This window comes from Schistocerca piceifrons, chromosome 8, assembly GCF_021461385.2.
Source record: "Schistocerca piceifrons isolate TAMUIC-IGC-003096 chromosome 8, iqSchPice1.1, whole genome shotgun sequence".
In the NCBI taxonomy this organism is placed as follows: domain Eukaryota; kingdom Metazoa; phylum Arthropoda; class Insecta; order Orthoptera; family Acrididae; genus Schistocerca; species Schistocerca piceifrons.
In genome coordinates, this window is record NC_060145.1 from 210,565,884 (window position 1) to 210,592,608 (window position 26,725).

General features: G+C 37.1%; 1 protein-coding gene across 1 annotated transcript in view; it reads left to right on the forward strand.

The window, feature by feature from the left end:
* Positions 1 to 26,725, forward strand: part of LOC124711809 (small G protein signaling modulator 1-like) — a 319,654-nt gene that overhangs the window by 213,339 nt on the left and 79,590 nt on the right. Inside the window, exons 18-19 of the mRNA XM_047242033.1 lie at positions 15,797 to 15,855; positions 16,479 to 16,587. Of these exons, the coding sequence (XP_047097989.1) occupies positions 15,797 to 15,855; positions 16,479 to 16,587 (168 nt within the window). The remainder of the gene's footprint in view (positions 1 to 15,796; positions 15,856 to 16,478; positions 16,588 to 26,725) is intronic.

Genomic DNA, 26,725 nt, shown 5'->3' on the forward strand with positions numbered 1-26,725 from the left:
ATCAACAGTGTCAAAAGCTTTCTCTAAGTCTACAAATGCTAGATATGTAGGTTTGCCTTTCCTTAATCTTTCTTCTAAGATAAGTCGTGTTCCAACGTTTCTACGTAATCCAAACTGATCATCCCCGAGGTCGGCTTCTATCAGTTTTTCCATTTGTCTGTAAAGAATTCGCGTTAGTATTATGCAGCTGTGACTTACCAAACTGATAGTTCGGTAATTTTCACATCTGTCAACACCTGCGTACTTTGGGATTGGGATTATTATATTCTTTTTGAAGTCTGAGGGTATTTCGCCTGTCTCATACATCTTGCTCACCAGATGGTAGAGTTTTGTCAGGACTGGCTCTCCCAAGGTTGTCAGTAGTTCTAATGGAATGTTGTCTACTCCGGGGGCCTTGTTTCGACTCAGGTCTTTCAGTGCTCTGTCAAAGTCTTCATGCAATATCATATCTCCCATTTCATCTTTATCTACATCCTCTTCCATTTCCATAATATTGTCCTCAAGTACATCGCCCTTGTATAGACCCTCTATATACTCCTTCCACCTTTCTGCTTTCCTTTCTTTGCTTAGAACTGGGGTTCCATCAAAGCTCTTGATATTCATGCAAGTGGTTCTCCTTGTTCCAAAGGTCTCTTTAATTTTCCTGTAGGCAGTATCTATCTTACCCCTAGTGAGATAAGCCTGTACATCATTACATTTGTCCTCTAGCCATCCCTGCTTAGCCATTTTGCACTCCCTGTCGATATCATTTTTGAGACGTTTGTATTCCTTTTTGCGTGCTTCATTTACTGCATTTTTATATTTTCTCCTTTCATCAATTAAATTTCATCAATTAAATTCAATATTTCTTCTGTTACCCAAGGGTTTCTACTAGCCCTCGTCTTTTTACGTATTTGATCCTCTGCTGCCTTCACTACTTCATCCCTCAAAGCTACCCATTCTTCTTCTACTGTATTTCTTTCCCCCATTCCTGTCAATTGTTCCCTTATGCTCTCCCTGAAACTCTGTACAATCTCTGGTTCTTTCAGTTTATTCAGGTCCCATCTCCTTAAATTCCCACCTTTTTGCAGTTTCTTCAGTTTTAATCTACAGTTCATAACCAATAGATTGTGGTCAGAGTCCACATCTGCCCCTGGAAATGTCTTACAATTTAAAACCTGGTTCCTAAATCTCTGTCTTACCATTATATAATGTATCTGATACCTTTTAGTATCTCCAGAGTTCTTCCATGTATACAACCTTCTTTGATGATTCTTAAACCAAGTATTAGCTATGATTAAGTTATGCTCTGCGCAAAATTTTACAAGGCGGCTTCCTCTTTCATTTCTTAGCCCCAATCCATATTCACCTACTATGTTTCCTTCTCTGCCTTTTCCTACTGACGAATTCCAGTCACCCATGACTATTAAATTTTCGTCTCTCTTCACTACCTGAGTAATTTTTTTTTTTGCAGAATAATACTTCAACAATAAAACATAAATGAGAGAAAAAATGAAAATAAATTACAAAGGAAATGTGCCTTATATGACAATACACTATGGTCATGCAAGCATCTGCCAACACCAAACTGTGTCAAAGACTTTAGGAAGACAATGCAATGCTTCATAACAACAAATTGCCTCCAATGATTGTGAAGTCACAACTGTTTACATTAGATTCATTCTAGCAGTTACTAGCGGGCGGATGCGCAGTTGAGTCGCATATGAGTAGTAGATTCTCCCACTTCTGGCTACGGGAATGTGGCTGATGGCTGTGCAAGCAGTCACAGCAAGCAGCTAGATGCTACCAGGAAAAGGGGGTGCCCAATACATAACCTTCAGAAAAAAAACTTGTTTCACAAAGCGCCTAGCATTCAGCGCACGCTGGTCTATTGATTATTCATATGATTTTAAAACACAACCTTGTTGGTTTTTGAACATTTTTGAACATATTTTAAGTTTATTTCTGAATGAATCATAAATTGATTTTTGAATGCATGCATAGTGTATATGATGCCTCTGTCAGCAGAATCCTTGTCGCATCTAGAAATAAACTTTCCGCAGTCAAAAGTGGACGGGGCTATATGAGCTGGGCGGAGTAAAGCCGAATGGATGAATGCCAATCACTGTCTGATTATGTGGTTGATTTGGTTTGCGAATGATCAACGTTGTTATAATTACTAGTGAAATCCATAGATTCAGACCACGAGAATGGAAATAAACGACTAACAGAAATAACAGGTGAGAAAGATTATGTATTATCTTCTCGGTGTATCCAAAAAAATGAAACTTTGACAGAAAATTTTTGGACAGATTGCTACGATGGTAAGGACCAGCTTTACAGTCCCCAGCTAGCACCCGCTTAAGTTCTGTTCTGCAAGTAACACAGAAAACGTGTTGTACGAACATCAACAACGCCTAACCAGAGAATAATCGCAGGATAACTAAACCTGTGATTCTGGCAGGTTTAGTGAAGTTAATCAGCAAACAAATTTTGTCAATAGCAGGAATAGCTACAGAATTGGTGATGACAAGATTGTTTGTTAGAATGAGGAAGGAGAAGAAATAGGGACATCACACAAATTATGGAAGAATAAGACGATTCTAAATTTACATAAAAATTTCGTAATGCTACTTTTCGATCTCATGCTTGAGAAATGGTGCATATGAATGAAATGTGAAACTGTTTCCTAATATAAAACTTCTTGCTTGTAGTAGGCCTAATAGGCATTTGATATTGGTACTAAGTGAATTCTATTCTGTTGTGTCATAAAAATGACCATTTGTGCCAAAACAGTCTCGTTTATTTGGTGTGTGTTACAAAATTGCTACAATATTAGAAAGACCTATTTTGTTTTATCTAGCAGACAGTGACAAAATAGATGCAATCAGATCGAGAAATCAGACCAGCCTTGGGTATTATTTGTATTAAAAGCTTTTTCAGTATTGCATAACAACATTTCAGTTTTTCATGTAGCAAAACGTTTGTTGATCTTTGATGAGGTAATAGATTCAGTCACAGAAAGGAAAGCATGCCATGTAAAGCTGTAGCAAGATTAGAGAGAAAAGAATGCTAGAGCTAAGGATTGAATAAATGTGTACTTTCTGGCTTGTGTCTTGTCTTTATTGGTTTTATGTATCTATATTTAATTTTATGTCACACAAAACAGCAAGTTACTAGCTAATAGGCAATAAAGAGTGCCAATTTTCTGGGGAGTTCTTGTTCTCCCAATTATAAATAATCCCATCCGATATTAATTGAGTTTTTTTTTTTTTTTTTGAGATATATATATATATATATATATATATATATATATATATATATATATATATATATATAGGGAGGCAGGCTGACAAACCGGCCGACTGGGAGCAGGAGAGGCACAACAGGACATTTCAGTTTCCATTGTCCTGAATATAGTTTGATGGCATCCATTACTAAATAAACAAGTTTCAATTCCACAGAGCAAAATACAGTGATGTGCGATAGAAGAATGCTGTATAATGAGGCATGGCACTGTACTTTGGCACACTTAAGACCAAATAACATGTCTTACATTTTCTCGAACACATACATTTTATTTTTCAAAAAGATGTGCGCTACAAGATGAACTTATTTTTGAAAATTCGATTTTTTTAAATATTGACCCGGTTAGCAAATATCATAGCTCTGGGGCTGATGTGCAGAGCAGTCTGAGTTATAGTGGGTAGTCTCCACATGACCCATGTTTACATTTAGTGATTTTGCTGTTTCCCCTTTGTTTACTCTCATGTCAAGTGAAAACAAAACGGAAATCTGTGACCAGGAGCTATCAAGTGAATTAAAATATATTCACATAATTACGGGAGGTTAAAATATGCAATTAGTTTTAAATTTTATTTTATTTCCACCTTTCAGACAGTCAAGCGTTAATTGCCTTGCAGAACAATGAAGTTATTTTTGTCTGTTTGCTAAAGAAATTTGGGTTTTATTAAGCTTTTCCACAGAGGCAGTCAATGTATTTGAAATGAAATGTTTAATTCCACAGTACTGGCTAGTTTCAACTGTCTGCTGCAGTTCAAGTGCACGTTTTCATCTTATAGCACATACGACATTATGCCATAATAAAGAATCAAAAATGATATAGTACAGTACTGGTGGTCCAAGAAAATTTACATCCTGAAAACCACACTGGAAAGCTTAATATCAGGTTGAGGTCTACTTCATTCGGAATCTGGACATATGAATGTGCACTTTAAGTATGCACTTTAAATGTGCACATTTTAGTATGGTTCATGAAATTCCGATGCTCTTGGAGTATCCTCTGGTGTCTTGTTTCTTTTATGACATAGTGTATGATCTTTAAATGTTTTACATGTATGAACATATGCGCTTCCTACTTCATGGTAGCTGCGCAAGCGTGGTGTCACCTGTTATTTGCACTCTCTGGCAACTGCTGAAAAGAACCTATTTCTAACAGGTCGTGGGAAAATATTGTGATTGGTGGTTTGAAAAGCATTACATTCAAAGTAAATATCCTTTTACGTAAGTTGAACTATGTGCGTGAATGTACCATGATTTTCTTAAATCACAGAGTGTTCGACTCTCATTTCAAAATCAACTCTTTGATGGTGAGCCATGTAGAAGAATTTCAAACCCTGAAGATCAGACATTAATGTCATTATTAAAAATTTTACTGGTTCATCTTAAAGTGTAACAGGCGCAAAAAAGATCAACATTATGTGTGAAAGCTTAGCTTCTCTTGCAGCTTATTAACCTTAGAGACCAATATTATATGTGGAAGCTTTGCTTTACTTGTAGCAACACTGTGTATATTAATTTAAACTATTAACTTCGTGTAGTATGTGTATATGGTATGGGGGTTAGAAATGAAAGAGGAAGCTACCTGGTAGAATTTTGCACAGAGCATAACTTAATCATAGCTAACACTTGGTTCAAGAATCATGAAAGAAGGTCGTGTACATGGAAGAAGCCTGGAGATACTGAAAGGTTTCAGATAGACTATATAATGGTAAAACAGAGATTTAGGAACCAGGTTTTAAATTGTAAGACATTTCCAGGGGCAGATGTGGACTCTGACCACAATCTGTTGGTTATTAACTGTAGATTAAAACTGAAGAAACTGCAAAAAGGTGGGAATTTAAGGAGATGGGACCTGGATAAACTGACTAGACCAGATGTTGTAGAGAGTTTCAGGGAGAGCATAAGGGAACAATTGACAAGAATGGGGGAAAGAAATACAGTAGAAGAAGAATGGGTAGCTTTGAGGGATGAAGTAGTGAAGGCAGCAGAGGATCAAGTAGGTAAAAAGACGAGGGCTAGTAGAAATCCTTGGGTAACAGAAGAAATATTGGATTTAATTGATGAAAGGAGAAAATATAAAAATGCCATAAATGAAGCAGGCAAAAAGGAATACAAACGTCTCAAAAATGAGATCGACAGGGAGTGCAAAATGGCTAAGCAGGGATGGCTAGAGGACAAATGTAAGGATGTAGAGGCTTATCTCATTAGGGGTAAGATAGATACTGCTACAGGAAAATTAAAGAAACCTTTGGAGAAAAAAGAACCACTTGTATGAATATCAAGAGCTCAGATGGATACCCAGTTTTAAGCAACGAAGGGAAAGCAGAAAAGTGGAAGGAGTATATAGAGGTTCTACACAAGGGCGATATACTTGAGGCAATGTTATGGAAATGGAAGAGGATGTAGATAAAGATGAAATGGGAGATATGATACTGCGTGAAGAGTTTGACAGAACACTGAAAGACCTAAGTTGAAACAAGGTTCCGGGAGTAGACAACATTCCATTAGAACTACTGACAGCCTTGGGAGAGCCAGTCCTGACAAAACTCTACCATCCGGTGAACAAAATGTATGAGACAGGCGAAATACCCTCAGACTTCAAGAAGAATATAATAATTCAAATCCCAAAGAAAGCAGGTGTTGACAGATGTGAAAATTACCAAACTGTCAGTTTAATAAGTCACAGCTGCAAAATACTAACACGAATTCTTTTAAGACAAATGGAAAAACTGGTAGAAGCCAACCTCAGGAAAGATCAGGTTGGATTCCATAGAAATATTGGAACACGTGAGGCAATACTGACCCTATGACTTATCTTAGAAGCTAGATTAAGAAAAGGCAAACCTATGTTTCTAGCATTTGTAGACTTAGAGAAAGCTTTCGACAATGTTGACTGGAATACTCTCTTTCAAATTCTGAAGGTGGCAGGGGTAAAATACAGGGAGCAAAAGGCTATTTACAATTTGTACAGAAAGCAGATGGCAGTTATAAGAGTCGAGGGACATGAAAGGGAAGCAGTGGTTGGGAAGGGAGTAAGACAGGGTTGTAGTCTCTCCCCGATGTTGTTCAATCTGTATATTGAGCAAGCAGTAAAGGAAACAAAAGAAAAATTCGGAGTAGGTATTAAAATCAATGGAGAAGAAATAAAAACTTTGAGGTTCGCCGATGACATTGTAATTCTGTCAGAGACAGCAAAGGACTTGGATGAACAGTTGAACGGAATGGAGATTATCTTGAAAGGAGGATATAAGATGAACATCAACAAAAGCAAGTCAAGGATAATGGAATGTAGTCGAATTAAGTCGGGTGCTGCTGAGGGTATTAGATTAGGAAATGAAGCATTAAGGGATCACCAGTTTAGTATTGGAGGGCAGCATGGAGGGTAAAAATCATAGAGGGAGACCAAGAGATGAATACACTAAGCAGATTCAGAAGGATGTAGGCTGCAGTACGTACTGGAAGATGCAGCAGCTTGCACAGGATTGAGTAGCATGGAGAGCTGCATCAAATCAGTCCCAGGACTGATGACCACAACAGCAACAACAACAACTTCCCCTGTTTGTGTGTTCGTGCTACTTAACAGTGATTTTACTGTTGGCTGACTACATCACATGTCCTATGCTCTGAATATCGGCTGGCGAGATTACATGAGAAGAGCTATGACTGGCTTACAAAAGTGCACCACACTCTCGATTTCAATGATTCGGAAAGTAACATGCAGTGTTTGGTGGACTTCCAATGTACACTTTTGTAATACAAAAGTACACAGTGCACATGTTGCTGCACTGCAAAGATATTTCACTTAGCACGGAAAAAGTGTGTTTTCACTCGGGAGAAAGTGTATTTTTAACTGGGAAATGCAGGAAAAATCTGGGAATATTTTTTCCTTGTCCACGCATACACCCTGCATGAACAAATGGAAATAAGGTAGATAGTGCAACTGTCAACATTTGCACAGTTATGCACTGTTTTCATTACAATACAGATCCAGAGATAGTTGGGGAAAGAAACCAAATGAAAAGCTATAATGCTGTAGCATGTCACTGGAGACTGTGGGTCCCCTCTATCAAAATACTCAGAAGGTATCCCTAAACAATCTCTGAAAATCTGTCAGAGTTCTGATTCACCTGGATCATATCTTGACCTTTTAATCCACCCGTCCCTCACATCATTTGTTGATTGTCTCAGTCTTTACAGTTATCTCTTTTAATAAGCTTTGAGCGGAGTAAGTTTTGCAATAAACTTTTTTCTTACCTTCTTGTCTAGTAATTGGCTCCAGTTCTTCATGTCTAGCGGCTGATTCTTGAAGTTGAAATTTTTGACATAGTAGAACCTCGTGGTTCCAGTTGATGTAATTATACTGAAGTAAGCCTGCCATAGAATTTCTGTTTTCATGTTAATTTTATTCTCTCACATTTTTCTCTATCACACTGTCATTACAATTTCCATGCCAACAAAACCGTAAATTACATTGTTATTTCCAAAAATAAAAACATGTTCGATCACGCCAATGGCACTCCCTCTACCAGTTGACTCTGTGCTACTAACAATATTCCAAAGAGTTTACAAATTTTCTTGAGAAATGAATTTCCATTAATTTCTATTATTATTTTATAAATAATCCAGAAATAAATTTAATAAATTGCACTAAATTATGTAATTAATGATAGAAATTTTAAGTGTGGCAAATATTTTGTAATTTCAGTTCAAGCTAAAGTGCGCGTCATTCATGACGGCGGCCGAGTTTAGGTTCGTTCTGCGCATCTGACGTCACAAAACACAGTCAGCCAATGAACAGAGATTGACGTTGCCAGAGCTCGACTGCAGTGCATAGCACGGACGAGTGTCTTCAGTTTTAGAGATGTTCAGTCATAAATAAAGTAATTGAACAAAAGCAATGTCTTGATAGCAGACTTTCTTTTATAGAAAGTTTGGAAAAAGCATTCTTTATACCAATTGCTTCATATTCTATTAATTAATTAAACCAAACAAGCAATAAGCCTCCTAATTCAGGCGATAGCAAGGAAAGGTGTTTGTATCATTCTCACTAACCACTTTTTCGCAATAAAAAACAGCGGTAATTGTTTATTTCCTATTGCACTTCGACTAAACGTGAGTAATTCATAGTCATACCAACAGTGTTTGTTGGTATTTTGCGTGATATTTTAAAGTCCTCTTGGAGGTATATTGAATGACGAGCTGCGTTAGCGTAATGGTTATAGTGTATGGCTGCTAAGCAAAAGCTGAGTTCAACCCTTGATCGGTGCATAATATTTTCTTTATTTAAAAACAATATCGAGTGTCTTACTTCATGAATTTTATTCGTTTGAATGTAATTTTTTGAAATTTCTAGTGGCAACTAAAATCGACCATACGGAAAGTATACGCTATGGACTTTTACCTCTGCAAACTCTTCAAAATTTATGCAATGGTTTACTACATCTAATGCTGCACAATAACTGCGCTGAACATCAAATCAAAATTAAGTCATTTATGGGGGGGAAGGTATTAGTCAAGAAGATGTGTAAAAATCAAATTTTTGGGCCAAATAGTTTTTTTGAAATTGAATGATGAAGTGTGTCAAAGCAGTCAAAACACCATGTGTCTGCACAGGCGAGCAGTGCAATGATGACAAAATCGCACACATCACGGAATGCGGGGAGCATGTCTCTGTAGCAGCGAAAGGGTTAATGTGTCCGTGATGGCTTTACTTCATAAACTGCACGCTCCCCCCTAAACGTAAGTCTGCGAACTATACTATGGCGCTGTTTCTTTTGGCGCGTACAACTGGCAGCACAGCAATCTCCCGCATCTGGGTGGGCATGCACGAACCACCGAGATAAAATAATTGAACTATAGTACACATTGATTGTAACAATGAAAATAAAGTAATTTCTTTTCATGGCTTTTAGCTTAAATTATAACACACCATGTTCAAAATCATATGAAATTCTTTTAGAAAATCAGTTGAGATAATATCAACCTGTTTAAAAAGTGGAATATATTTTTGCTATCAATACCTCGAGGAGGGTGACCCTTTACAAACTCAATCTTCTTTTCTTCATCAAAACATGTGTTCTGAACAAACCAAGATGAGTCAAAGTACCTCCTGCCGATGGCAGATGATTGAGCCCTTGTCCATGTCTGTCATATTGTTTTAGTAAGTCGGGAATGTACATTTTAGTACACAGAGTACTGTAGAATAAGAGCACTGTCTGTGAGTTTAGCCATGTAATTTGTGTATAAACCATTCTCTGACTTTCCTTGCTTCCAGAACTTCTTTCATTGCAAAGAATGCAGAACTACCAAAAATGTGTAAATATATTGAAAGTACTGATAGACTGATATGTCATGCCTCTCCATGATAATTGCTCATGATGCGATTGATGTGTCTTGTCTCTCCATGAGAACTGCTCATGATGCTCAGTTTAAGGAGTGTTGTCCAACAGAGGCAGAAATCTGTGTTTGAGTTCTTGCTCAGCACATAGATTTAATGTGTAAAGGAGATTAATTTAGGTACATAGTGTGCTCTAGAGTGAAACAACTCATCACAGAATTTCAGCAATATTGGTGATAACATGCGGTGTTTAAAATGAGACTTGAAATCATTAAATTAAAACATAAAACCAGGTAGAATTGGGGGTATGTTTTGGAGACATAGCGTAGGTATCATTGAAAGGAAAAGTCATTCAAGATCTGAAATGAAGAAATTGTGTTGTGCAGTACAAGTCAGAAGTAATGATTGAGTATAACAGTTGAGAATCAAATTCCAAAACATTAACAGCAGCCCATGTAAAACTCTGTGTCTTTTGTCACAGTGTACATAATGTATGATGACTTGAGTGGTGTCTTCAGTTGAATATCTTGGTTTAAAGATGCAGGGGCATATAAAATAGAATGGCCACAGAAACAGAATCATGGGTTAAGTAAATGAAAGATTTTGATTCATTGACAGAATCTTAAAAAATAGTATGCACTCACCAAAGCAATTGCTGTTCTTTATAATATTAACCTTTTACTCCATCAATCTGGATAAGTAGTTGAGCATGCAAAAACATATTGGTGACAGATTGAGTTTAGGGAAGGATTAGTGAAATTTGTGCAGATCATTGCAAAATATGTTAGAATGAGTGTTCTTGGAAGAGAACTGTGACATCTCTTTTATAGAAGCTAGAAAGTATTCAGTAAATATCTTAAAGCGTTTTGTGGCTGGCCACGTAACATTCTTGCAGAGCCAGGCTTCTTGTCACTCTTGCAGTAGAGGTAAAGACGGAACATGATAGATACAGTGGTGCAGAAAAGAATAAAAATGGTAACTTCTTCATAATTAACTGACAAATTGAAAAGAAAAAAAACTTATAATTTAGTATCATGCACATCAATATAACTCTCTCTCAGTTTCCCCTTCTCAATATACAATTTCTGCCATTTGAGTATGTCATAACCCAAGCACTCAGCTGTGTGTGGGAAGTAGTTGCTGCATTAATTACTCGATTATGGTTTTGTTCATTGTCATATTGTTGTACTGATTTGCTTGCTTCTATATTTGCCTTTATTTTGCAATTATATTACAGATTCTTCTGTTTCATTGGTATATCTTTCATTTTCCATGAGGTCCTGTGCCACTGAACTAATAAATAAAATTTTCTATAAATTTTGTATAGAATTTTAAAAGCTAATTGCTTCATGGGCTACTAATATTTAAGGTATTCCCTTTTGAGAGAGAGAAATCTGCTTCTTACACTGTCAGGGAGCAGTAGCAAAATTTATAGTTTAAGGTGTATCTGTAGAGGTAATAGAATTCTTCAGAGATGAAGTAGCAGAACAAATTTACCTGTTTGAGATAAGGAATCCTTTCATGGAAATGACTGAGTCAGAAGTTTCAAGACCAAACACGTGGTCTAATTTTTCCAGTGAAATATGAGAACCCTTGAATAATTGTTTGTATGGTGTCGATTCTTCAAACTAATTGGGTGCAGATTCGGTCCAGTGACATGGTGCATTGTTGTATCTAAAACTTCCATCGTTATTTGGGTCAAAATGGTCCCCAACAGATGAACATAAACATTTACTGTCAGTGATCAGTTTACTTCGAGTAGAGGACCCAGTCCGTTTCACGTACACTCAGCCCACACTGTTATGGAGTCACCATTAGCTTTCACCGTGCCTTGTTGACAGATTGGCCCATTCCTTCAAGGGGTCCACATCAGTCTCGAACCCTACCATCACTTCTTACCAACTGAAATTGGAACGCATCTGTCCAGGCCATGATTTTTCAGTTGTCTAGGGTCAAACTGATATGGTCACGAGCCCAGGGGAGGTGCTGCAGGCACTGTTGTGCTGTTCACAAAGGCACTTGCATTGGTCATCTGCTGCCATAGCCCATTCATGCCAGTTTTCTCCCCATTGTCCTAATGGTTATGTTTGTTGTACATCCCACATTGATTTCTGCAGTTATTTCATGCAATGTTGCTCGTCTGTTAGCACTGACAACTCTAGGAAAACACCACTGCTCTCATTTGATAAGTGAAGGCCCTCGGCTGTTGGCTTTGTCCGTGATGGGAGATAATACCATAATACCTGACATTTGGTATTCTCGGCAAGCTCTTGACACTGTGGCTTGGAATATTGAATTCCGTAACTTGGAATATTGAATTCTGTAACGATTTCTAAAATGGAATGTCCGCTATGTCTAGCTTGAACTAGCATTCTGTATTCAAAGTCTATAGATTCCCACTGTATGGCCATAATCACATTGGAAACCTTTTCACAAGAATCACCTGAGTACAAATGACAGCTTCACCAATGCACCATCCTTTTGTACTTTGTGTACACGATACTACCACCATCAGTATAAATGCATAGTGCTATCCCATGACTTCTGTCACCTCAGCGTAAAAGGGCTATAAATTGTTTAGCTTTCAGACAAGTCATCTTTCAGACACACTCTGTTGTCCTCTTTCAGGCACACTCTGTTGTCTCGTGATGTTGCTACCTGGCAAAGGAAAACAAAATAAAAATAGTTGCCAGGTTGTCAGGATAAAAGAAATAAAAGAAAACAGAAAAGGAAATGAGCGATAGGGTGAGTATGCAATAGACAAAAACTGAAATGAGTAAGTGTCTGTCATGACTTATGAGGAAATGTTCAAATAAGTTAGAGGTTATGTACCAGATGAGAGAGGAGGCTAAAGAAGTGGCAAATTGGAAAATTGTGAAGGAAAATGTGTTGTTGAGGTCAAAGCCAGGAGAAGTTCGATAGTATAGGAAGATGCAACAAAGTGGTGGGATGTGTTTTGGAAGCTAAATAATAGGAAATACAGGATGCAGGAAACTGGAGTTGTATCACTGCATGAGAAGTTACCCTATGAAAATTGTGAGTGAGGTTGTAACTATAAGGTGGCACAGAAGTAAGGATCCAGGACATCTTGTGGTGGAAAGAGTGTATTTGAACAAGATGTGAAATAAGAAAAATATTGTCATAAATAAAATAGAAAGAAACATTCCACATGGGAAAATATATTAAAAACAAAGATTCCATGACTTACCAAATGGGAAAGCGCTGGTACCATGTATGATGCTTCTATACTTATCTACTGGCAGTACTAAAGATTTTACCTCCTGATGATAACCTTTGTGAGTATATTTGAAAACAATTTCCCTAAGGAAACAGTGAAATTTAGTTGTAAGGAACCATCTAAAAAGCCATGGCATATATCTTGTAAACAGAAAAGGGAAATATATCTTATAGCTAGAAGGAGTAATGATCTAGAAACAGGCAAACATTATAAAAAATACTTTATTGTGTTAAGAAAAGTTATTAAAAAGTCCAGGAGTATGTGCATTATGTCTGAGATTAGGACCACTGATAATGGAATTAAAACAACTTGGAATATTGTTAAAAGGAAAGCAGGACAACCGAGAGCACAGGAAGACTATTTCTATCAGGTTCAATGAAAAGTTTGTTAACAGAAAGTCAGAAGTGGAAAATATTATAATAATAATTTTCTAAGTGTTATAGAGAAAATAGGATCCAACCTTTCATTAGAAAATGCAAATGGAAGAGGCAATACCTATGCAATTTGATAAAACTGAAATTCAACTCAACCCTCATACTGACATTCACTCAAAAATAAAAGCTCACATGGAATTGACAGCATTTCCAACAGAGTACTAAAAGCTTGTCCCCAACAGATAAGCAGTGTTCTCAACACATATGTAGTTCACTGAAACAGAGCATTTTTCTGGATAAACTGAAATACGCTATTTTTAAATCATTGCATAAAAAAAAGGGGCTGGGTCTGATGCTAACAACTACTCCCAATCCCACTTTTGGCAGCTTCATCAAAAATTCTTGAAAAAATAATTTATTCAACAGTAGCTTCACATATTTGTAAAAATGAAGTACTAACAAAGTGTCAGTTTGGTTTTCAGAAAGGCTCTTTGACAGAAAATGGTATAGATATTCTTTCAGTGATCAGATATTAAATGCTCTGAATAACGAAACATCACCCATTGGGATTTTTGTGATTTCTCGAAGGCTTTTGATTGTGTGAATTGTGAAATTATTCTGGATGAGCTTGCATTTTGTGGTATCAGTTAGACAATCCACAAATATTTTAATTCGTACTTAACTGGAAAAATGCCTCAGACAAGGGAGGTATCAAGAACGGTGTGTGACAGGGCTTTGTTGGGTCCCTTTAGCTTTTAATGTATGTTAATGACTTGACACTCTATATTCATGAAGATGCAAAGCCAGTTCTTTTTGCTGATGATACAAGCAGGGTAATCTCACCCAACAAACAAGAATTAGCTGAGGAAATTGTAAATAACGTCTTTCAGAAGATTATTAAGTGGTTCTCTGCAAATGGACTCCCACAATTTTGAGAAAACATGGTATACACAGTTCTGTACAGTAAATGGCATAACACCATTGATAAATATAGATTTTGAACAGAATTCTGTTGCTAAGGTAGAATATTTAAAATTCCTGGGTGTTTACATTGATGAGAAATTGAATTTGAAGAAACACATTGATGATCTGGTGAAATGTTTGGGTTCAGCTACTTAAGCTGTTAGGCTTATTGCAAATTTTGGTGATAATTAGTAAATTAGTCTACTCGGTAATTCACCCTAAAGAGAAAAAATATTCACTGCACGAAAGTGTGTAACGAGAATAATAACTGGGGCCCATCCAAGATCACCTTGCAGACATTAATTAAGGAACTCAGGATTTTCACAGTACCTTTGCAACACATGTATTCACTTATGAAATTTGTTATTAATAACCCATTCCAATTCAAAAATAATTGCAGGTGTATAGGTACAACATTAAAAGGTAAGATGAACTTCACTACTCTGGGTTAAATCTGACTTTGGCACACAAATGAGTGATTTATGCTGCCACAAAGATCTGTGGTCATTTACCAAATAGCATTAAAAGACTGACAGATAGCCAACCAGCTTTTAAAAACAAATTAAAAGAATTTGTAAATGACAACTCCTTTTACTGAATTGATAAGTTTTTAGATATGAACTAGTAATTGTAAAAAAAATATGTATATATAAATAAATAAAAATAATCATGTGAAGAAAACTTATGTTAAACTGACACATTCCACATCATTATGAAATGTTGAATTCATAATCTATTGAACAAGTATGAATGTAATGTAAAGCCATAGCGTCAGAAGACAGATACTGCACATGTTTTGCAGTGTCTTCATTTCCTGCAGGAATTTGTTTATTACAGTCTTCTAATAATTTTTTGTAAAATACATACAATAAATAATTTTTTCATCTGAAGGGTCAAATTTGTGTGACAACCAACATTATTGACTTCAATCCTATTTTCTTCTCCCTTTACTTTTTCTACAGATTTTATTCTTAGGTTTTGTTTCTTTAACCTGTCATTATTAAAATGCTACCATACATCTGGTTTTTGAAATCTACCGTTATCAAGTTAACATTTTCCTTATATTTTTGTAATGAGGTAGCAAAGGTTATTTATAAAGGATTTATACAATATACACTAGAATGCTGTTTATAATTTATTTTGGTTTAATTGAAAGTTAATTCGCTATCTACAAGCATGAATATTCACTGGTTCACTTGTCTCACAAAAGAGTGTTACCAAAATGCTGCACAAAACCAAACAGTCAAATGATCAGGGAAGCATGCATGCTACTTTGCGAGAAAATATGTTAACTGTCTGCTAAATGTCACGCCTTTAGGTCTTTTAAAGCTAGGAGTATAATTCTGGAATACAATTACTGTTTTCTTTTTCTACAATCTTCCTCTGCTTGTTGCACCACCATAGCTGAAGAACGTTTAACAATTTCCATTGTTTTCCACCTTTCTATTTGTTTATTTTTTTATTGATTACAAAGCTAAGAATTATTGTTTCTGATGAATTTAAATATTCAAAGCCAATTACATCCTTTGTAATTCAAGTATCATTAGATGACTTCATGGTTGCAAGCTTTACGTATGCTTACTTGTCTGTGTACTTCTACAGCAGGTTTGGGGAAGCTGACAGCAGAATGCATTCGTCGAACTAGTGCAGTTGACTCTGATGTGAGTATATATATCCTTTTTTTCACAAAAAATAAAAAAAGAACTGGAATTTGTAATCTATGAGCTTGTGCGATCATTTAGTTACTATGACATGATAATGTGAAGGAACAGAAAGAAATAAAGGGAGGTCTAGTAAATACAACTTTTTTCTTAAAAAAAAAAAAAAGTGTGCTTATAGGAATTGAACATGTAAGTTCAGAAATCCTGACTGAAATCCTTCTCTGTGAGACAGATTGATTTCTCTTATCTAGTTATTTGAATGGGTTTTGAGCTATTTTTGCCTGGCTACCTTGGGTTTGATATGTGCTAAGCTGCCATGATTCGTTTCCTTTAGGGTACTACAGGCATCTCATTGTTGATACTTTTTGTATACAATGCTGCAGTGTCATCCTCAGCTCGACATCCTGTCTACTCCTTATAAAGACTTTCTTCCTGTTGACCCTGCCCTTCTAATTCCATGTTAAGTCCAGATTAGAAAGCTATTGAAACTTTAACTTTTTGTTGCATGTAGCAACTTACAATTCTGTTTAGTTTTTATTTTTAATTGTTTCTACCTGCCTACAAAGTTTTCTGTTATGAACATCATAATTGTTAGTCTCTATCTAATAATGTGTTTGTTACAGGAGGATGATCCAACATCTCCAGATGAAGGTGTCGTAGAGGATGTTGAGACAGAATTTTTGATGAACAAAGCCAACAATGAACCAGTTTCTGAAAAAGTGTCTACTGAAGGTATTAATCCAGTAAAATCCAATGTGAAGAAGTTAATTTATTTTTCTTTTATCACATGTATTAAAACACACTGTTAACCCTTGTGGTTGATGACTGTGTAAAAATTTAGTAGTGATAGTCATATAAGTGAAGGAAGATTGCTGTCCACTAGTGCAAACACATATTTGTTGTAACTACTGTGCCCCAGAAGATTAAAACCTACTAAAATTGCAATGTTTTTGTAGTGCATGGTGTAAGATTTCTCACAGATAAAGTAGTAGTAGGTTGAAATCAGATTAGACCGTTCACTTTTAGCTCCAACAAATTCTAAGCAAAGAAGGGAAAGCAGAAAGGTGGAAGGAGTATATAGAGGGTCTATACAAGGGCGATGTACTTGAGGACAATATTATGGAAATGGAAGAGGATGTAGATGAAGATGAAATGGGAAATATGATACTGCGTGAAGAGTTTGACAGAGCACTGAAAGACTTGAGTCGAAACAAGGCCCCCGGAGTAGACAATATTCCATTGGATCTACTGACGGCCTTGGGAGAGCCAGTCCTGACAAAAATTTACCATCTGGTGAGCAAGATGTATGAAACAGGCGAAATACCCTCAGACTTCAAGAAGAATATAATAATTCCAATCCCAAAGAAAGCAGGTGTTGACAGATGTGAAAATTACCGAACAATCAGTTTGGTAAGTCACAGCTGCATAATACTAACATGAATTCTTTACAGACGAATGGAAAAACTAGTAGAAGCCAACCTCGGGGAAGATCAGTTTGGATTCCGTAGAAACACTGGAACACGTGAGGCAATACTGACCTTACGACTTATCTTAGAAGAAAGATTAAGGAAAGGCAAACCTACGTTTCTAGCATTTGTAGACTTGGAGAAAGCTTTTGACAATGTTGACCAGAATACTCTCTTTCAAATTCTAAAGGTGGCAGGGGTAAAATACAGGGAGCAAAAGGCTATTTACAATTTGTACAGAAACCAGATGGCAGTTATAAGAGTCGAGGGACATGAAAGGGAAGCAGTGGTTGGGAAGGGAGTAAGTTCAATCTGTATATTGAGCAAGCAGTAAAGGAAACAAAAGAAAAATTCGGAGCCGGTATTAAAATTCATGGAGAAGAAATAAAAACTTTGAGGTTCGCCGATGACATTGTAATTCTGTCAGAGACAGCAAAGGACTTGGAAAAGCAGTTGAATGGAATGGACAGTGTCTTGAAAGGAGGATATAAGATGAACATCAACAAAAGCAAAACAAGGATAATGGAATGTAGTCTAATTAAGTCGGGTGATGCTGAGGGAATTAGATTAGGAAATGAGGCACTTAAAGTAGTAAAGGAGTTTTGCTATTTGGGGAGCAAAATAACTGATGATGGTCGAAGTAGAGAAGATATAAAATGTAGACTGGCAATGGCAAGGAAAGCGTTTCTGAAGAAGAGAAATTTGTTAACATCGAGTATAGATTTAAGTGTCAGGAAGTCTTTTCTGAAAGTATTTGTATGGAGTGTAGCCATGTATGGAAGTGAAACATGGACAATAAATAGTTTGGACAAGAAGAGAATAGAAGCTTTCGAAATGTGGTGCTACAGAAGAGTGCTGAAGATTAGATGGGTAGATCACATAACTAATGAGGAAGTATTGAATAGGATTGGGGAGAAGAGAAGTTTGTGGCACAACTTGACCAGAAGAAGGGATCGGTTGGTAGGACATGTTCTGAGGCATCAAGGGATCACCAATTTAGTATTGGACGGCAGTGTGGAGGGTAAAAGTCGTAGAGGGAGACCAAGAGATGAATACAGTAAGCAGATTCAGAAGGATGTAGGTTGCAGTAGGTACTGGGAGATGAAGAAGCTTGCACAGGATAGAGTAGCATGGAGAGCTGCATCAAACCAGTCTCAGGACTGAAGACCACAACAACAACAACATATTGTGAAATTTAAATGGAAAGAATGAAGGATCAAAAGGTGATACAAACCATTTGAAAGAATGTTTTCATGGCTCTGCAACAAATGACATCAAGAGAAAAATGATGTATTGATCTGATGGCATTATAATTAGAGTTGTAAATTGAACAATGGAAACTCCAGGTAGGAATATCAACAATGTATGAAAAGATAGATTGCTGTTTAGCATAGAGATAACATGCTAAGCTACAGACTGACACAAGTAAAAGACACTTACACGTAAGCTTTCAGCCACAGCCTTCATCAGAAAAAGAGGAACACACACCATTTATTGACACAAGCAAACTCGCCTTGCACACACATGGCTGCCAACTCAGGCAGCTTGGCCTGAGGTGTGTAATTTCCATCAAAATGTTGCAGTTGTGAAGTAAGTCCTTCCAGAATAACAGCAAGTTCTGTATTTCCCATTCTCAGTTTCTCTTTCACATAATTTTACAAATGTCCACTAAACTGATATAGCACAAGAAGAGATGTCTTCTTCAGTAAAGCACTTTTCCTTCTCTACCACACTCTGTTAATCCATAATTTCATACTAGTCTCATCCATCCAACCAACCTTCGTCATTTGCATGAACGACAACACCTGGTGGTGATATTTCAGAAAGTTTTGGCATTGTTTTGCATTTGAAAATGATCATTGGATTAAGTTCAGTACCATCAGAACAACATGAAAGGGCAGCAGTGTAGTGCACTTTTTCATGTCCTCTTGTTTTTATAGTTCCAGTTTTAGCACCTTTCTTTTAATCGGCACATTAAATGTCAGAGAGGTTTTGTCCATATTCACTATTTGGCTTAGTTCCACACTGGTTTTCTTTTGATGTTGAGCAATAAATAATGCAAAGATAATATTTTATCTTCGTGAATTTGTGGTATTTTCTGAGATATTTTGGTTTGGTTCACATGCCAAGTCCATGACGCTTCATAAACCTGTAGCACCAACCAACTCCACCCCTACAAACTGTTAAGTTCCATTGTAGTGCTAATTTGCGAGTGTGTATTTGAATCATTTTTGTATGAATTCCAGTGTCATTTTGATGGTGTCCTTGAATCCATTTCAATGTGTCAACTTCTGGTTATGGCCATTTTGCATTCAGTCTTCTATTTGCGTATTTAGTCCTCGTCTTTTTTTACTAGCCTGCCAGTCGTGAATGGTTTTATCTGATGGTTTAGGGCCAAAATGCTGCTCAGCTGCTGTGCTTCTATGTTCTTCTGCATATTCAATTACCATACTTTCAATTTAGACAATGTTTTGGGTTTATGATGGCAGGGCAGGTGGGAGACAGTGTTAACAAGCTTGTGAATCCCGAAACTCATGTTCGTCACATCGGTGCACTACTGCTGCCAGTTGAACCCAGTGTTGCCAGATAGAGATAGGTTTCCTGTGGCATTGAATATATGGCCATTTTTAAGACTGGTGGGAATTTTAAATCAAACACTGGACATTTTTATTTTGATTTTGAGTATAAGGCAATTTTTCAGAGAAAAAAAGTGCAGCTTGTATTCAGTAAATTACTGTAGCACATTTTGGAGTATGAAGATCAAATGCCAAAACAGCAATCATTTCTACATAGGTCAAAGTGGCAGAAATTTGAGAATGAGGTTTAATGAACATCTTAGTGTTTTGCCTCCAGCAACCAAATAAATCAGCAGTTGCTCAAAACTGGACACACTGTTGACAATAATGAACTTTGAGTCTACATATAGAAAACAAAAGCTATAAACTTGAATTTCTGTAACATTTAGAAATTTTCGGGGGCAAAATTACACAACCAGATACATACTTAATAAAAATACACATTGAACACACCATTTTCAGGAAACTTTAGTGCAAAGTACTCATACATTGGAAAGCTGTTATTCCATCTTCTCCTCTGCTACTTCAAAAATCAGCTCATCACAAAGAAATGTAAACCCTCCACACCTCTTTTCGTTATGATTTATGTAATTTCATGTAGTAGTAAAAATCTAGTTTTCAAGGGCAATCACACTTCTTTGGTGTATCATATTTATACTTCTTTCAGTGAATATTTTCAATGTTTTTGTACTGATATTTAGTGACTGACGTTTGCATGTGCAATGAAAACCAAACAATTAAAAATAATTTTGCCACAGGCCATCACTGATGCAGATTTCAGCATTATACAGATTTTGTGCTGTAGTTTGTGTATACTAGCTCTCAAATGCTTTTATGTTTATATAACAATATAATATCCCTTAGGTATGACTACTTCATCAGATCATGATGGAAAGTGTCATTTGAATCTTGGAAACACTGACAATGGATCTTTTTATCCTAAATAAGTATCAGAAATATTGAAAACACAAACCACTGACAGACTTTTATTTATAAAATTTCACTCTTTTTCTCGGTGCGTTTTGAAACCATTATATATTTATTAACATTTCCTTAAATGTTAGTAAGAATCAAAAGCATAGACAATTGATAAGAAAAATACCATTTTGAAAGCAATTCTATGTGAAATGTGTAAAGCTATTTCAGGCATGAAGAAAGAAAAGATGGCTGGAGAATGTCATTTTAACAGAAATGGTTAAATCTGGAGGAAAAGCAATTCAAATGTAATTTACAAAAAGATAATGAATATGAAGCTAAATATTTTAAAAAGCAAGTTACATGATTTTCTAATTGAAATATGCCACTACCCTGTGGAAGATTTCATTAAAAACGAAGTGATGCTTCGAGCTGGATGCCTAAAATGGAATAAAAATTTATGATAGTTATAGTGGATGAAAATATTGTATGTTTGACATATTTTAAATAAGTAAATTCTTCACAAAGTAATATTGTAAGTGTGACAAAATTTCAAATAAGCAAACTGTAACTTGACATCTATCCTGTACATCAGACATATGTTCTGAAAGTCTGTGTATTATGAGATGAATAAAACACACTTCACAACTGTTTAGAGAATGTCTTCAGAAGAGGACAATTCCCCAAACTGGAACAATGCTGCAGTTGTTTGTACTTCATGAGAAAGAAGACTAACAGGCTGTAAGAAACTATTATATTATCATATCAACTTCCTCTCAATAATAAAAAAGATATTCACTAAAATCGTTACCAACTGTCTTTAAAAACCAGTGGAATTCTGCTAAAACAAAGGAACAAACTGCTTTTACAAAAGCATGTAGCAAGGGTGAGCATTGCAAATTAGGAATGAATCTGTAGAAAAGAGCAATGAGTGTAAATTACCAATTTGCTAAAGATTCGTGGCTTTTGAGAAAGCTTTTGACTCAGATTCAACTAAATATATAGTGACAGCCCTTGAGAAACAAAGCATTGATATAACTTACATTAATTTGGTGAAGAATGTATAGAGCATTTCACAATTCCTATTGCAGGCTTCTAGAGGTTTTAGAGGGGACTTGGTATATAATTTTTCGATAAGAAACCCATGTCCAGAAATGTAGCATTTGGATATAAAATAAGTTTGAAGATCTAACCTCCCACTTTTCCTAGTGACAGAGCAGCACAACAAAGGTATCAAGGAAGTTTTCTGGATCACTTCAGTTCATAATATACTATATTTCTCAGACTACGATAATGGTTGTGAAAAATTTGTACTTCCTCTACTAAGAGGGCTGATTATGGTGCTCTACAGATGCACATGATGGTTTGTGAACAGTGTGCATGGGGTACAAATACAGCTTGTGCATTGAACAGCAGGGTAACCACATGGAGCAGCCCCTGTAGAGCGCATAGATCAGAGCTCATTGTCTCTACTGTGTACATACTGTGAAGTGAGAGATTTGAAAGTGATTCAATCTTCAAATTTATTTTATGTCCAAAAAGACATTTTCAGGCAAGGGTTTCTTATCAAAACTTTATCTACTAATTCCCCCATATTACCCCTAGAAGTCTTCAGTAGAAATTGTGACACAACCTGTATGTATCAGTGACATCCATTAGGCTTGTCTCAGGGAAATTCAGAAATGGAAAAGGAGTCAGAAAGTAAATTCAGTATCCTTAACAGTCCAAGAAGAAGTTGCCATATCCCTAAACTGGGGAAAAAGGAGGCAGAAATGCTAACAGAATCTATCTGAACCACTTATGTTTTGCTGATAACATTGAACTGTTTTTCTCTAGTGGAGATAAATTACGGCAACAAATAAAAGAAATTAATAAAACAAGTTTGACAGCAGGCCTGAAAAACAGATACAATAAGAATGAAAAATGACACTAAAAGTCAATGAAAATAATCAACTATTGATAATATAATATAAATCATCATCATCATCATCATCATCATTTAAGACTGATTATGCCTTTCAATGTTCAGTCTGGAGCATAGTCCCCCTTATAAAATCCCGTATTCAGTGCTAACATTGGTGCCTCTATTGATGTTAAGCCTGTTACATCAAAATCATTCTTAACCGAATCCAGGTACCTTCTCCTTGGTCTACCCCAACTCCTCTTACCCTCTACTTCTGAACCCATGAGTCTCTTGGGTAACCTTGCTTCTCCCATACATGTAACATGACCCCACCATCTAAGCCTGTTCGCCCTGACTGCTACGTCTATAGAGTTCATTCCCAGTTTTTCTTTGATTTCCTCATTGTGGACACCCTCCTGCCATTGTTCCCATCTACTAGTACCTGCAATCATCCTAGCTACTTTCATATCTGTAACCTCAACCTTGTGGATAAGATAACCTGAATCCACCCAGCTTTCGCTCCCATACAACAAAGTTGGAGAAAAGATTGAACGTTGCACAGATAACTTAGTCTTGTTACTGACTTCCTTCTTGCAGAAGAGAGAAGTTCGTAGCTGAGCGCTCACTGCATTAGCTTTGCTACACCTCGCTTCCAGTTCTTTCACTATGTTGCCATCCTGTGAGAATATGCATCCTAAGTACTTGAAACCGTCCACTTGTTCTAACTTTGTTCTTCCTATTTGGGACTCAATCCGTTTATATCTCTTTCCCACTGACATTACTTTCATTTTGGAGATGCTAATCTTCATACCATAGTCCTTACATTTCTAATCTAGCTCTGAAATATTACTTTGCAAACTTTCAATCGAATCTGCCATCACAACTAAGTCATCCGCATATTTGAGACTGCGTATTATGTGTTCACATATCTTAATCTCACCCAGCCAGTCTATTGTTTTCAACGTATGATCCATAAATAATATGAACAACAGTGGAGACAGGTTGCAGCCTTGTCTTACCCCTGAAACTACTCTGAACCATGAACTCAATTTACCGTCAACTCTAACTGCTGCCTGACTATCCATGTAAAGACCTTTAATTGCTTGCAAAAGTTTGCTTCCTATTCCATAATCTTGTAGAACAGACAATAACTTCCTCCTAGGAACCCGGTCATATGCCTTTTCTAGATCTATAAAGCATAGATACAATTCCCTGTTCCACTCATAACACTTCTCCATTATTTGCCGTAAGCTAAAGATCTGGTCCTGACAACCTCTAAGAGGCCTAAACCCACACTGATTTTCATCCAATTTGCCCTCAACTAATACCTGCGCTTTCCTTTCAACAATACCTGAGAAGATTTTACCCACAACGCTGATTAGAGAGATACCTCTGTAGTTGTTACAATCTTTTCTGTTTCCATGTTTAAAGATTGGTGTGATTACTGCTTTTGTCCAGTCTGATGGAACCTGTCCCGACTCCCATGCCATTTCAATTATCCTGTGTAGCCATTTAAGACCTGACATTCCACTGTATTTGATGAGTTCCGACTTAATTTCATCCAACCCGGCCGCTTTATTTCCCTGCAATCTATTGACCATTTTCTCCACTTCCTCAAATGTGATCCTATTTCCATCATTATTCTTATCCCATTGTACATCGAAATCTGAAACATTACTAATCGTATTTTCACCTACATTGAGCAACTCTTCAAAATATTCCCACCATCTGCCCAACGCATCAACAGGATTCACCAGCAGTTTTCCTGAACTGTCCAAAATACTTGTCATTTCCTTCTGACCTCTCTTTTGAAGACTGCTAATTACACTCCAGAATGGTTTTCCAGCAGCTTGACCCAAAATCTCCAACCTGTTTGCAAAGTCTTCCCAAGATTTCTTCTTGGATGCTACAATTATCTCTTTGGCTTTGTTTCTTTCTTCAACATAACTTTCTCTATCTACATTAGTTCTAGTATGTAGCCATTTTTTTCCTTTTACAGGCTGCCTTGACTGTGTCATTCCACCAAGCTGTTTGCCTCATCCTACCTTTACACACCACTGTTCCAATACATTCTTTAGCCACTTCTAGTACTGTGTCCCTGTACCTTGTCCATTCCTTTTCCAATGACTGTAATTGACTACATTCAACTAACTGGTACCTTTCTGAGATCACTGTTATGTACTTGTGCCTGATCTCCTTATACTGATGTTCCTCCACTCTTATCCTCCTACATATGGACCTGACCTTGTGCACTTTCGACCTCACAATACCAATTTCACTGCAGATTAAATAGTGATCAGTGTCATCAAATAATCCAGTGAATACATGTGTGTCCCTCACAGCCTGCCTGAAATTCTGATCTGTTATTATACAGGATGTTACAAAAGGGTACGGCCAAACTTTCAGGAAACATTCCTGACACACAAATAAAGAAAAGATGTTATGTGGACATGTGTCTGGAAACGCTCATTTTAGGTTCGTCAGTATGTACTGTACTTCCTCAATTCACCGCCAGTTGGCCCCATTGAAGGAAGGTAATGTTGACTTCGGTGCTTCTGTTGACATGCGACTTATTGCTCTACAGTACTAGCATCAAGCACATCAGTACGTAGCATCAACAGGTTAGTGTTCATCACGAACGTGGTTTTGCGGTCAGTGCAATGTTTACAGATGCGGAGTTGGCAGATGCCCATTTGATGTACGGATTAGCACAGGGCAATAGACGTGGCACGGTACATTTGTATCGAGACAGATTTACAGAACAAAGGTGTCCCGACAGGCAGACGTTCGAAGCAATTGATCGGCGTCTTAGAGAGCACGGAACATTCCAGCCTATGACTCGTGACTGGGGAAGACCTAGAATGACGAGGACACCTGCAATGGACGAGGCAATTCTTCGTGCAGTTGATGATAACCCTAATGTCAGTGTCAGAGAAGTTGCTGCTGTACAAGGTAACAATGACCACGTCACTGTATGGAGAGTGCTACGGGAGAACAAGTTGTTTCCATACCATGTACAGCGTGTGCAGGCACTATCAGCAGCTGATTGGCCTCCACGGGTACACTTCTGCGAATGGTTCATCCAACAATGTGTCAATCCTCATTTCAGTGGAAGTGTTCTCTTTACGGATGAGGCTTCATTCCCACGTGATCAAATTGTCAATTTTCACAATCAACATGAGAGGCCTGACGAGAATCCGCACGCAATTGTGCAATCACGTCATCAACACAGATTTTCTGTGAACGTTTGGACAGGCATTGTTGGTGATGTCTTGATTGGGCCCCATGTTCTTCCACCTATGCTCAATGGAGCACATTATCATGATTTCATACGGGATACTCTACCTGTGCTGCTAGAACTTATGCCTTTACAAGTACGACACAACATGTGGTTCATGCACGATGGAGCTCCTGCACATTTCAGTCGAAGTGTTCATACGCTTCTCAACAACAGATTCGGTGACCGATGGGTTGGTAGAGGCGAACCAATTCCAAGGCCTCCATGCTCTACTGGCCTCAACCCTCTTGACTTTCATTTATGGGGGCATTTGAAAGCTCTTGTCTACGCAATGCCAGTACCAAATGTAGAGACTCTTCGTGCTCATATTGTGGACGGCTGTGATACAATACGCCATTCCCCAGGGCTGCATCAGCGGATCAGGGATTCCATGCGACGGAGCGTGGATGCATGTATCCTCTCTAACGGAGTTCATTTTGAACATTTCCTGTTACAAAGTGTTTGAAGTCACGCTGGTACGTTCTGTTGCTGTGTGTTTCCATTCCATGATTAATGTGATTCGAAGAGAAGTAATAAAATGAGCTCTAACATGGAAAGTAAGCGTTTCCGGACACATGTCCGCATAACATATTTTCTTTCTTTGTGTGTGAGGAATGTTTCCTGAAAGTTTGGTCGTGCCTTTTTGTAACACCCTGTATAGTCAATGACAGATCTGGTTCACCTACCTTCCGAAGTATACCGGTGAATGTTCTTATGTTTAAAAAAGGAGTTT